The 14,049-nt window shown below is 37.3% G+C and overlaps 1 protein-coding gene across 11 annotated transcripts in view; it reads left to right on the top strand.

The window, feature by feature from the left end:
* Positions 1–14,049, top strand: part of FRY (FRY microtubule binding protein) — a 227,714-nt gene that overhangs the window by 125,933 nt on the left and 87,732 nt on the right. For all 11 annotated transcript variants that reach the window (XM_042014107.1, XM_042014101.1, XM_042014097.1 and 8 more), the window contains 8 exons: positions 571–663; positions 757–855; positions 3,334–3,435; positions 7,327–7,430; positions 7,895–8,003; positions 8,930–9,016; positions 10,765–10,936; positions 11,971–12,103. In XM_042014107.1, coding sequence (XP_041870041.1) covers positions 571–663; positions 757–855; positions 3,334–3,435; positions 7,327–7,430; positions 7,895–8,003; positions 8,930–9,016; positions 10,765–10,936; positions 11,971–12,103 — 899 coding nt within the window. The remainder of the gene's footprint in view (positions 1–570; positions 664–756; positions 856–3,333; positions 3,436–7,326; positions 7,431–7,894; positions 8,004–8,929; positions 9,017–10,764; positions 10,937–11,970; positions 12,104–14,049) is intronic.

Raw genomic sequence — 14,049 nt, 5'->3', positions numbered from 1 at the left:
GCATGTTTAGGACAAGGTCTGTTTTTACTTTCTCTCTGAATCCCCAGTTGCAGGCTGGAAATTGTCCTCACATAGCACAATTCCATATTGACCCTTAATATGCAACGAATCTCAGCAATGAAATTTATTCAAAAATATTTACAATAAGTTTGTTCATTGCCTTGTGTATCTTACCAGAGAATTGCATTCCTTTTCTGGCCTCTCAAAGCAGTGTGTAAAGCAGTCTCTGTTGACTATCAGTGTTACTCCTGAAGATACACATAAGGAAGGCATGAGGTCAGCCCCTGAGTCCAGCTCCATTTTCAGTCCAAAACATCACCAGGCACAGCTGGAATCAGTGGAGAGTTTCTGGATTAGAGTAACAGCTTCTTGATCTTGACTTATGTCCTGCTTTATGCTTGCTGCAAAATGCAGATTTAGAAGTTAAGAGGCAAATGTTTTCAGTGGGATTTGCAGGATAAAAATAGTCACTGCCACATGATACGCATTCAGCAAACATTCAGAGGTCTTTATTCCAGCTGATATGCAATTTATGTTTCTTGTTTGTTTTTGTGTTTTTTTTTTATTTAGGAATGTGCACATTATTTCCTTGAAGTTAAAGACAAAGATATCAAGCATGCCCTGGCAGGACTGTTTGTTGAAATTCTTGTCCCCGTAGCTGCTGTGAGTTTATTTTTGATGTTGTTTGCATAATTTTTTAAAATTAGATAAAAAGCTTGTGAAATAGTGTTTTACTAACATGAAATTTTCTTTCAGGCTGTTAAAAATGAGGTGAATGTCCCCTGTCTGAGGAACTTTGTTGAAAGCCTGTATGATACAACGCTTGAACTTTCATCACGAAAGAAACACTCATTGGTTAGTAACCCTAAGAAGCAGAGGTTAAAATTCTTTGTCACAAATGTTTCTGAGCAAGACTCTTGGGAAATTGCAAAATGTTTTATCTGCATTTGCCTATAACCAATACATTTCTATTTGCAGGGAAGATTATTGTGTTCACAGAAAATAACTGTGCTTATTTTACTCATAATATGATCTAAATTAATCTAAATCAAACATGTTTTCACCTTCTGGTTCTGTGATTATTAAATGGTTAGGTTTTCTCATAGTTATTATGTGTAAACATTAGGAGAAGAGGAGAAAGAATAGAGTTCACTTCTTGTCAAGCAAGAAAAAATGAGGCATGTGGGAACAACTCTTTCACAGGGCTTAAATAATACATTGTAGGAAGAAAAAAATGTATAACACATGCCCTTTTAAATCCATAACTTGGCTACTGTGTAGCTCCCTATTTCATTTTTTTGTGTGTGAGATGAACAGTGGCACTGCAGTGTATTTTTGGAATCATGAGATGATCTGAATTAAGTGAGGATCTGAGTCAGTTTGATGCTGGCTACCTTAAGCAGTCTGTCTCTCCAACTGGGTCAGCGCTCGCCAGCAGTGTGGCATTAGCTAATTCATTTTGAAGTCTTGAACCTTTTAAGTAAAGAAAGTTTGTCATTTTTCCTCCCTCATTCTAGGGGAAAGTCAAAAAGACTTCCCTGTTTCCAGTTCTTTCGGCAAATGCTGGTGACTGGAGCTAGTGAAACTGCTGGGAGGACTGCAGGAGTGTGCTTGAGCTCTCTGCCTGTTAAAACATTCCCAGGGGACAGTCAGAGCATCCCCTGGGGTGCAGTCCTGATCCAGTTTGAATTAGCAGGAGGCTTGAGATGGATTTCTAATTTCACTCTGCTTGTGTTTGTGTGGCTCTGTTCCACTCTACTGAGTTAATAAAACATTGTTGTAGCTGCAGGAGGGTAGAGCTTTTCTGTACAGTTTTTACATGAAATAGAACTTCCCAAACTGTGGCCAGACTTGCCAAAGTCAATACCACGTTCTTGAGAAAGGATTGTGCAGCTGGGCCTTTGCATTTGATTGCTTGTCTACACATACCACACTGGAGGCTACATAGTTAAAAGTGACAAAATAGAATAGATTCTTGTGAGGGTGTGATTAGAAATACAAACATTGCAAGGAGGAGGAGGAGGGGAAAGGCAAACAGTTGACAGAAATAGCTGCAGTGCATATTTCCAGGCTTCCAGGAAGAAAGCACACTCCTTAAAGTCTGAGCAGGACCAAGATCAGTGTTTCGTGAATCCATGCACTAACTGTACAGATGGGATGGGGGAATTAATCTTGCTCCATTTTGTATCTAAAAGTACCTCGTATGAGCTAGTCATTAAGGTTCTTCTGGTAGTGAATGGAGAGAATTAGGAAATTCCAGGAGAAGCTTTATCTTCCCTTCTAGGGATCTTCCTTAGGATGGGTTGTGACACTCTTGGAATGTTACTAAACTCTGTGATCCCATCAAGTACTCAACTGTATAGTAAGAAAGTCTTCTGTGAGAAGACTTCAGTTATCCTCTCCCATATGTATTTTGGACATGATAAAATCTAATGTGCATTTGCCATTTGCTCAAGAAATTACATTTAACCTAGCTATAGACAGTTTATGTTGCATGTTGAGGGAACAGAAGCTGAGATTTGTGATGTGTTTATTCTTTGAGCTGTGACTGAAGTTAGAAGTTAGAGATAACTTTTAGAATAATTAATTTTAAAGTGAACGTTACCTTATTTTTGATTAACACCTTTTACGTCCTGACAGGATATATTAGCAATACAACTAAAACCTTAGTCCTACTGAAATACTGGAGTCAGTTTCAAAATTAATAGGTGCATTTTAGCTTATTTTTTTAGTGTAACATTTACAAGATAAATGTTAAAGTAAGTGTTGACAAAGGGACTGTGTTCCAGTATTTCAGATTCTGTTTTCTACTTTGCTTCTTTTTGGTTTTCACTTCACAAGAGGTAACTCCCAGCAGATCCAGGCATTCCCTATATTTTAACACAGTTCTTTAGGGGGCTTGTTGTGTCTCTCGGTAAGTATTGTGACTGCAGATTTGGAGGAGTAGTAGTCCTCTGATTCACAAGTTCCAATGATCTCTGTGGGTCCTGTTTTTATAATAATAAAGTTAAGTTATTTCCATGCTATTATTTCTCAGTAAACTGACATAACTTAGCCCTGAGAGTCCATAAAATTGTGCCCTATCTTTGGGATTTCTTATACTGCTATGAGTACACATTTGGTTGGTTTTAGTTCATCCATGAAACATGTCTGTAACAGCTTTCGAGAAGGCTCCTTATAAGTTGTACCACTGAGTAATGTATTTATGTTGGCTAACTTGTATTGCCCAAAATGGAGGAGTTAGAACTTCAAGTTTACAGTAGCTCTAGTAAGTTACTTTTGTGTTGTGTAGACATGCAAATAACACTGTATCGACATCCATTTCCTTATTAGGCTTTGTACCCTTTGGTAACCTGCCTGCTTTGTGTCAGTCAGAAGCAGTTCTTTTTAAACAGATGGCATATTTTCCTCAACAACTGCCTGTCCAATCTCAAGGTTAGTATATCCTGGTTTTAATGTTATATTGAAACTTCAGTATGCACTACTGATCTGTTGCATAGCCTTCTTAGGTAAATGTGCTGAGTTATTGCTATTATCTGTTCCCATACATAATTTTATTCCTGACAGTACAAGTTCTTATCTGTGCAGATTTTTTCAGTAGCAAAAAAAGGATATCTTGGGCCTAGTGTGAATTTCTACTGTTCCTCTAGCTCAAACCAAGCCTGAGTCAAACACCTGTGAAACAGACAGAATTGCTGATGAAAGTTATTAGGTTGAGTGACATACCAAAACTGATCCAACATAGCTGAAAATGTGACTAAATTAAGAAAGTGTTTGGCCACTACCTTCTCAGTACAGAGAAAGTGATGCCCCAACCATTGAAACAATCTCTTCACCAGACAGATGGGCACCTTAAAACCCAAGCCAAACTCACAGCTGGAAGAAGAGCTGGAAATCCGTCTGTTAGCAGGAGAGTTGTGCACATCAACATGGTATAGGGGACCATCACCATGTGTGGCCTCCCTCAAACCACATAATCTATTTGGTTTCTCAAGAGCCTCCACTCCATAGAGCACAGTCTCCTTCCCAAAATAAGGTCAAGCATACACTAAAAAAGCTAAAAGGTTTATATTCTAATCATATTTCTGATTTTAATATAAACTAGCAAATCTCTGATTTTATGGAAACAAACTTTTCTCTTGAATTAATAAAGGAAATTTCTGCCAGAGCATGGAAATATTTGACCATAGCCACATTCTGGCCAAAGGACATTTCCTACTATCCTGTTGAATGTGGCTGTCTCGGTTTGGGGCAAATTAGGAGGAAACGTCCAAAATGAACAGGTCCTCTAATAGAAGGCAGGTTTCAGCAGCCCCTCCCCCACCATGTTCAGAAAGAAATTTCTTGGAGGAAAGTGAAAAAAAGCTGTTTATTTAACAAGCAGGGTATACACAGGCACGAAATAGAATGAATAATGTTAAATAGTAAAACCTCTTGCTGCAGAGAAGACCTGGTAGATTTGGAGTCCCCTCTGTAGGTGTGGCTCTGCTCTCTCCGGAGCTGGGGTGTGGCCTGGGCTCCTCCAGGCCATAGTGTCGGGCCTCCTGGTGATGTTCTGGTGTTCCTGAACAGTTCCAGGAGAAGAAGAAGAAGCTACAGTTCCAGGAAAAAGTTCTTGCCTCAGTTAGCAGGCTAGCTAAAACGCAGAGAAGTTTAACTCTCCGTCTCTCTCCTGAGAAAAGGAGCTGAGAGCTGGGGAAAAAGCAGGAAGGTGCTTCCTCAGCTCTGCAGCGGTGAGAACACAGCGAGGTCGAGGTCTATGAGTCCTTGAACACAAACTGCTCTGAAGAATTCACTCAGCTTTCCCCCCCGCCTTTTTCTTTCGGACCCGGCTTAAAGACGCAGAAAGGCACAGGATTCATGTCTGGCATAGAGCAGGCAATAGGGGATACAGTATCATAAAGTCACCCCAAGACAGTGGTGTGAAAGTTAATAAGTATCCTGGTTTTGAAAGGGAACATTTATTGTTAACTGAACTTCGTTGGCAAAAAACTGTTCAAGGCAGGAATTCTACATAGGAGAGAGTCAAAGCTCTATGTTTCATTTAGAAGGAAAATTTTTTCAGTGGGAGCAACTGTTCCTTGTTTCCAAACAACCTGGGACAATGGAAAAAAAAGCCTCAGTACAATTTGAGCCAAGAGTGCAGAACTTACTTTACAAAAAATGGGTCAAACAACACCTGTCCCAGGAATGAATCCATGGGTACCAAAACAATATCCCTTTGGTCTGGATGGGCTAGACTTAATGCCATATTACTGGAAAAAAGAAATGCAGCAATTAAAGAAAATGGGCCTCACTCCTGGCAGTCCAGTTGCTCCTCCTCCAGTCAGAAGAAAAGAGGCAGAGGCATTGAAAAAGAAATTTCTAGAAGAGCAACAGCAACAGATAAAAGCCAGCAGCATTTACCAATCAAGAACCAGAGTGGATCTGGGTAGAGCTCTGCCACCAATTGCTACCATGTTCAAAAGGCCTTTGACACATTCTTCAACACCAGCACTGAGTTTGGCACTACCAGCAATGGTAAAGAAACCACATCCACTGCCAGTACATCCTGTTGGAAAGTGAAAATGATGTCAGGTGTATTAGGGCAAATACTCCTTGTTCTGACAGGATTATTGGCTGGGTTTTTCTTGTTGACAAAAATCTTGAAATATTAAGGAGACTGAATTGGTGGTGGACTTCTCTTAGTTTTCCAAAGGGTGAAGCACTGTGTGCTTTCTAAAGTACTGGGAATTTCCAAGTACCACCATGAACTTGGGCAGATCCTGTTCATGGACACACCCATGATGTATCTTAGGGTTTTTATCATCTTCCTCTTAATCCTGTTTCTGCCACACAGCTTGCTGTTCTGACAGGAAACTGGTCTACTATTTTTTGAAAACTCCAGTAATATTGGTCTCAGCCCTTTTCTCCTCCTTCTTTCTCAATGGCCCTCACAGCTAACTATCTCATCACTGGGATATTTGGACATTTGCTAACAGATAGCTTCCTCCTCTGCTACACAGTCTCTTGTTACCATAACTTGGTTAGCCACAGCCTGCTGTTTTCTTGAAAGCTTTGGAATAAGAATAAACTTTGATAAATATACTTCATCACCTGCTCAAGAAATCAAATTCTTAGGTCTGAAGTGTACAAGGACCGACATGATTATACCTGATCAAAAATGGATTGAAAGTAAACAGGTTAATAAACAAATTGATTGTAAAAAATTTTTTTATTTTAAAATCCTGCAGATATTAATGGGCCGGGTAAAGTCTGGCTTTCCTTTTGCTACTTATTCTAAACATGTGTGACAATGGTTGTATGCTGCAATAGTAAACAAAAAATTATATTCAGTTTTCTGTCCATATAAAGCTTTATTGCATAAAATGTGTGTCAAGGAGTTAAATGGAAATTGCAGCCCAAGGACAGTATTTCTGTTCCTAAGCTTGTGACAAATGCCACATTGAAAGTTGAAGTCATCTCCTATATCACTGGCGAATTGTCTTCCCATCATTTTGCAGGACCCAGACCAATACACATTCAGGAATTACTGATGGCATCAGTTGCAGTTTCTTTGATCAAACCGCTGTCTTTGATCCATGACTCAACATTTGTCTGCCAAAAATATCTCAGATTTTTGCCATGAAGATTTGTTCTGTGAGCCAGACAAACCTTATCTCAGGTCGAAGTGTACTGGACTCCTTCAAAATTTAACCCAGCGGATGGCTCATCATGAGGGAGACCATCTGATTGGACTGCACTTACTTGTCCCTGTCTGCACTCAGACAGCCCTTACAACTGCCACAGAAACAGAAAACTGCATATGACTGAAGAGACCCAAAGACAATCTTTTACTAGTTTCCAAAAATAAACAGCAATCCAGACAGATAAACCAATTCAGTCCAGCTGATCACAGATGCCATGTTAACTAGGCCAGCCTGAGCATCCACAGATTTTTGTCTTTTCACTTTTGAGTATGTGTGGTACGTTCCTTTATCTGTTCTTCATACTATGCCTCCATCCCAGGGCAGCAACTTTTGAATTGATGGAATCTACTGAGTATTAGGTTTTCTTTTCATAGTCAAACTGAGGGGCTTTCAAACAGAGATTTTAAATTGTAATGTATTTAATTTAACTAACTTGATACTTGGGTTTTTCAACAACTTAAATAATAACAGAGGCAGGTTAGATGCATAAGCATCCTACAGCTGCAGGAGTGGAGCACTGAGCAGCTGTGAGGCTGTCATTTCATTATCAAAATGCTGAACCTTGGCATCCATTAAGTGCTGAACTTCCTTGCTAATTTGTGCCTGAAGTTTTTTCTTATGTTATATGTTTGTCTAGAACAAGGACCCAAAAATGGCTCGAGTTGCACTGGAATCTCTGTACAGACTACTGTGGGTTTACATGATCAGAATTAAATGTGAAAGCAACACAGCTACCCAAAGGTAAAATGCTTTATTTGTAATGAAAATCCTTCGTAGAGTGGATGTTGCCAATGAAGGGTTTTATAGTTCTCCTGAATTCTTTCAAATTGAACCTGTTTCTGTTGTGAAATAAGAAACTCAACTGTGCACAACAAAATACTCCATTTTGTGGCACTATCAGTTATTCTGTCACCTATAAAAGTTACTGTATAAAGTGTTCCTGCTTTTGGAAAAATTAGAAGTCACTCTTCGTTCAGTGTAAGTTAAAAATACTTTTGTAGTGGCCATTGATTGGTTTATTTTTACTTGTAATATAGTAATGAAATAAAATAATTACGTTGAATCCATAGCAAAGGGTCAGAACAAGATACCCCATTACATTTTCATTTCAAAGGAAATATTTTCTGGTCTTTCTAGATGGAGTGTGATGGTAAGTGAAGGTCTGCAAGGTCCAGAAGTGTCTAATGTTTCTTTTCCTTTTGCAGCCGACTTATTACTATTGTCACAACCCTTTTCCCAAAAGGGTCCCGGGGTGTTGTGCCAAGAGATATGCCTCTAAACATCTTCGTGAAGATAATACAGTTTATTGCACAGGTATGGGAGAGCCATGCATATGTCTTTCCATGTAACGAACAACTTGTTTTCCCAATAACAAATTAACAAATAAGTGAACTTCTAATGACTGAATTTTTTGCAGCCCTGTTGACGTTATCTTTCATCTAGGGAATGATGAAATTATAGACCGAACTGGGGCAAACTTCTTTTTAGCAACAGGTTTTGAGTAACCTCATTCCATTGAAAATTGATAAAAATAGGTTTAGTTCAACTGAAATGTAGTTTTTTTAATTTCCAACAAGACAGAAGATGAATTTGTTGACACACTCTGACTGTCAAAAAAGTTCAGAATAGTAAGCCATGTTTCATCCTGATACTGAATCATCCCTGCTGTATAGGACAATAAGTTGCACTGCTTTCAAATCAGTAAGTCAGATGTCAGCCAAGTTCAGCATGGAAATGACACGTAGTTTTCATCAGTTCCATTGGGAACTGCTAAAATAAACTAACCTGCAGTGCTGGAAGTTTCATTTCTTTTGTGACTTAAATTCAGAAAATTTTCCCATTGAGCAAAGCACTTAAGCACATACTTAAAGTCTCTGAATAGGAATGAATCAAACAGATGCTTAAAATCTTCCCTTAACTGTGCCATCTGTGAACAAGCTCTCTTTATGTAAAATACTGTGTTAGTACCATAATTACCACAGTTTAAATGAAATAATTAAAAGCTGTATTTCCAAAATGGATCATTTTCTATTTAAATGCTATACATTTTTGATTTTGTCAACATAAAGCAGTGTTAAAAGCTTAGATCTGGTAATATGTTCTGCGTACTTCTGAAAATCCGTTTTTCCATATATTTAAATAAACCCTGATTAAACTGGTTTTCAAAATTCTGTAGCCTTAATGAAAATAAGTAGCAGAAGTGAGCAGCTTAATGATTTGCAGTATTTTTGCTATTTTAGGAACGCTTAGATTTTGCAATGAAAGAAATTATCTTTGACTTCCTTTGTGTTGGAAAACCAGCAAAAGCTTTCAGTCTCAACCCTGAGGTATGATGTACATCTGCTTTTTTTTTTTCAGTTAGTATGTATTGTATTGTGCTACATTTACTTCCTGGTTACATTCTAAGCATGCTTTCACCTTTGTCCAGTTTTCAGGCCAAAGCTTGAATCTGATTTATTGGTAAAATACATCTGTGAACTTCTATCTGTAAAATGTCACATTGTTTACGTCTTTCTCATGTTTTCTCAGTGAAGAATATCAAATGTGAACTAGTGCAAATGTATAAAACGAAAAGAAAAGTATAAATAAAACTGCTGATCACAGTATGTCCTTATCACTCTGCTGTTGTTAAATGCAATGCCTTAAACTATTTTAATGTAACAACAATTTTTCTGTAACAATTTCAATGTTTTTCAAAACAGTCTTACTGAGAGTACATGATGCATGAAGGCTTGAAAAAGAAAACACTGTAATGAAGTTTTACTACTCTGACCGGCAAAGCTCCACTGGTGTCGCTGTCATGAGTCAGCTTTCTAGTGCTTTTCCTAGAGAAAATCAGAATCAGAAATTTGAAAAACTTTTTTTAAAAATCAAAATATAAATAAGTACTAAAAGAATTTAAAAATCTGTTTGAAAGATGCATTTCCTTAAAATTTTGGAAACATTTTCATTTGAAAATTAAGAATAAACACAAAAAACCCTATAAATAATTTGTGATCATCTCATACAACATGTCTGTATTAATCTTGCAGAATTAAACTGTTGTATCTATTCACTAAGATGTTAAAACAGAGTGAATTGCCTTGCAAAAATTACATTTGATACAAAAAATGTGGAAAAGTAGATTAAACTTTCTACTGTCAAAGGCAGGAGAAATGAAAGACAAGCTTTACTTTGAACACAGCTTTCATCTTTCTGTAGCAGAGTAAAAAAGAATGAAACAGAATTTTTGAGCAGGTAGTCCACACCATGCTCTAGGTCAGCCACCTGCAGCATTGACTGAGAAAGGTCCTACAGAGAGCATTGTGTATTAGCCCAGCTGAGATGGGGTGGACATAGTCCTTAGCTTCTTGTTCAATCAGCATCTGAAGTTTTACTGTTTCTCAACAACGTTGTAAGTCTGAAAATAGACATTATAGCGCCACTTTTTTATGTACGTAGACGTTAGCATTCTAAAAAAAAATCCCCATTATCTAGGTAAATGGGGAGACTGTCAGTAGAACAGCCTCTTAGTTTTTGGCACACATTCCAGAGAAATTGAAAACATTCTAGTCTTTCAATCACTGCAGTGCAAAGCTTGCAAGTTTTCCTCTGGTGCATTCCCAGAAGGCATTCAGGTCACTTAAATTCAACTTCCTAATATTTTCACATAGTAGTTTTGGCATTGAACATCATTCCAGACTTTTCTCTCAGTATGATCAACCTTGGGGCCTTTCAAGACAGTTATTCATCTTTTTTTCATGATGGATGTAGGTCATTTATGTTTAACTGAAGGTCCATTTAAGATGCATTACTAAACTACAGGCCATATCCAGGTGTTTCATCCTGAAGATAAAAAGGTAATGTGTTAATGCAAATTCTTAAAAATAAAATTCTGAGAACACTGCTCACAGTGGAGATGTGAATTCATTATTTATTTCATGGGCAGTTTTTGTGAAATATATCAGACTAAATGTAGAGAAGATACAGAAAAAAATGCTGCCAAGTGCATTCTCAAAATTTCAAAGTGAATGAAGAATATGAGTAGAATATGATTATTTGATTATGATACTCATACATCTTCTAAACTTTACAGAGAATGAATATTGGCCTGAGAGCTTTCTTGGTAATTGCTGATAGCTTGCAGCAAAAGGATGGTGAACCTCCGATGCCAGTGACTGGAGCTGTCCTTCCCTCTGGAAACACTTTGAGAGTGAAGAAAACGTATTTGAGCAAAACTCTTACAGAGGAGGAAGCTAAAATGATAGGTAAGTAAGAAAATGGACAATATAGAAACTTGGGTGAGAATGGAAGGTGAAAATGTCTTCAGCACCTGAGAATAGTTTACTATTGTTAGGAATTTGATTGTATTGTAAGCATTTCATTTATCGTGCATTCTAATGAAATGTATGGTTTAGTTTGACAAATGCTGCTTTTCTTAGGTTATTCTGAAAAGTTCTCAGTTGTGCTCCACAAGTGGTAGCAACCCTGTATTCTGGGAGGGGTTAAAGACACAGCTAGCCTTTAGTCTTTCAGTGCTGATAGCTGTATTTATTCATGGATATTCATCCTATTAAAAACAGTGCCTGTGCTCAAAAGACATGCCAGCTTTGATAACTATCAAAGATTCTGTTGATAGCCTCATTTTAATTGCAATATCTCAAACTTTCAAAATGGCAAAACTTTTGACTGTAAAAAAATGTTGCACTGAAGTGCCTAAGTTAATAGCACTGCTGTCTGGGGCTTCAATGCAGAGCAAGAATCCCGTGCTGTAGAAGAGCCTCTCCATCATGCCTTGAGGGTGCCTGGTTTTGTTGGCAAAAAAAAAAAAAATTTGGCTGCTCACCTTCACACTTCATTAAGTCCCCGAAGTTATGTGAATGAAACGAGGTCTATGTCAGTGGCAAAGACCTGTGTTGTACTGTGCTAGATCACTGTAGTAATATGAAGAAAATAAACAGTGTAAGACCCACTGCTGTTGAAGTATTTAAAGTATTTGAAGTATTTGAAGATAGTATTTGATAATGAATGCTCGCACTATTAAATTCTTGTATGAGCTATTTCATTGCTATTTGATGAGCCAGTATTCCAGTTTCTATGTATGATATGTAAGCATTCCTTTTGGAGCAGGCAAGATACTCTGATTTTGGATCAGGATATTATTGCTAGTGAAATATGCCATCTCATGAGGAAAACATTTTTCTTACTTTATGCAGCACAGCATGAGTAAGCAACTTTCTTTTTCAGAATATATATCTATCTATAAATATCCCCAACTATACAAAAATGCATTTTCTTGCAGGTATGTCATTATATTATTCTCAAGTAAGGAAGGCCGTGGACAACATACTCAGACACCTTGACAAGGAAGTGGGTCGGTGCATGATGCTAACCAACATACAGATGCTTAACAAAGAACCTGAAGACATGATTACGTGAGTGCTAAAGAGCAGTAGTTCCTATGAAACATGGAGACATAATTTTGGGGCTTTTTCCCTATTTCTGTCTATCATGAGTCATCAGAGAAACAGCAAGAAACAGGAACATTTAGCTTAATTAGTGTATACTTTGAAAAACTGTTTATGACAAGTCAATTGTGCTTCTTTGAATGTTGCAGTGTTTGGAACTGAAGATGTTCTTGATGTAGGTAAAATCATATGTGAATCCTATGGATGTTTAGATGGGTGAAGTAGAGTGCTAAAGTAGAAAACCTGGCAGCCTGTGCTCAGAACACTGGCTCAGGGTATATTTGCATCACTGAACCTCAAAATTAATGCTGCAAATTCTGTAAATATTATATGTAAATAGTAATATTCCAAAATGCCCTTTGCTTTTCATGCCTGTAATCAAAATCAAATCTTAATTAAAAACCAAGTAATCTTGTGATAAGGCTTGGATTTAAGCTGTATCCCACTGGAACAGAATCAAACCAGTGTGCTTCAAGCTATGTTGAACAGCAGCATTTTTCACTTTAATCCAAAATTATTAGTGAGGCAAGTTTCCTGGAGAGAGTTCTAGTGACGTGGACATCTAGCAGAGGTTAGAGACACAGAGAGATCATTTGACACATGCAGAGCACAGATTGTAGAGATCTGAACTGTAAGGAGACCTTGCATATCTTTCCTGTTAGAGCAGTGGACATGGTAGTTATTTTAGACAGGAAACAACCCCTGGAAAAAAGTTCAAGATGTCATGAAAAGGACACCCGTCTCTTTGAGATTGTTTTTTGTTATTTACTGCCCAAAAAAGTCAACTTGCTAAGAATACTGTGATAGACTAACTGCAATGACTGGCCAAATTCAACTGCCTTGTACAACTGATGCAATATTTATGTTTTTATTCCTCTGCCCTTATTTGTTGCAGTGCCTCAAGGTGAGACTGTAAGCTGTGTCGCCAGCATTGTCTTACTTTATTTATATTCATAGCTAATATTACTATCCCATAATACTTCATATTTTTCTTGTAGTTCTACCCTGTTCAGTCCTCACACCCAGTTTTCATAACCATTTTGGGTGTTCAGGCTGTTGTGGTAGGGAAAGTGAGTTTTCAAACTCACATTTTATTCCCGAAAGACAATTGCACAGTGAAACCTTGAGCACTTAGATAAGAAGTGTACATAATCTTAGCTATAAATATCCTTTGGATGGTTTCTCAGCATCACCAAAATGTTGCTTATTTTTAGTCAGTGAACAAATAGACTCAAAAGAGTTTTAAATTTCAGGAAGTCTTATTATTTGGTAGTAACTTTTGTCAGAAACACGAAGATTGGGATATTTAGACATGTAAGTTACTACATTTTGTATTGCACTTTATATCTGGATGAGCTCTAATTTAATATATTACACTTGAAAGGCAAGCCACATTTTAACACGTTTTTACTTGTTCATTCAAGGGAAAAAAATATCTGGGATGCTTAATTATCAGTTGATTTAAATCATGTGAACTCGCAAAAAACATCAGTAGCTATCAGGATTGAGAATGATCCTTTCAAAAACTGAATTGTGGATATGTGGAAAAGCCAACCTATTGTTTTTATGTAATTGCTTCCCATTTTATTCACAGAACTCTATGCTTCACTAGAGTTACATATTTAGTTTGAATTCTTATGGGCTTTAATTGATAGATATCACACTACATTTATTTACATTTTAAAGTTATTGCTTTTGTCATAGTTGCATGAAGTTTATGTGTAAACTGTATAAAATGTGGTATTTTTATTAACTAATAAAATAAGAATCAGAGGGAAGTAGCTAGGCAGGGAGCAGACATAACACTTTAAAGTATGCAGATTCTGCAATTTTCTTTGGCAGTGTTAGACTTGCTTCTAGACAATATTTAATTACTGATCCTTTAAGCATTTATTGTTGAAGTAATAAAGGCC

This window comes from Corvus kubaryi, unplaced genomic scaffold (assembly GCF_017639235.1).
Source record: "Corvus kubaryi isolate FWS band 111438036 unplaced genomic scaffold, C.kubaryi_AGA036_p1.0 split1-65, whole genome shotgun sequence".
Taxonomy (NCBI): Eukaryota; Metazoa; Chordata; class Aves; order Passeriformes; family Corvidae; genus Corvus; species Corvus kubaryi.
Note: the sequence above shows the minus strand (reverse complement) of the source record. Positions and strands in the feature narration are given on the sequence as shown.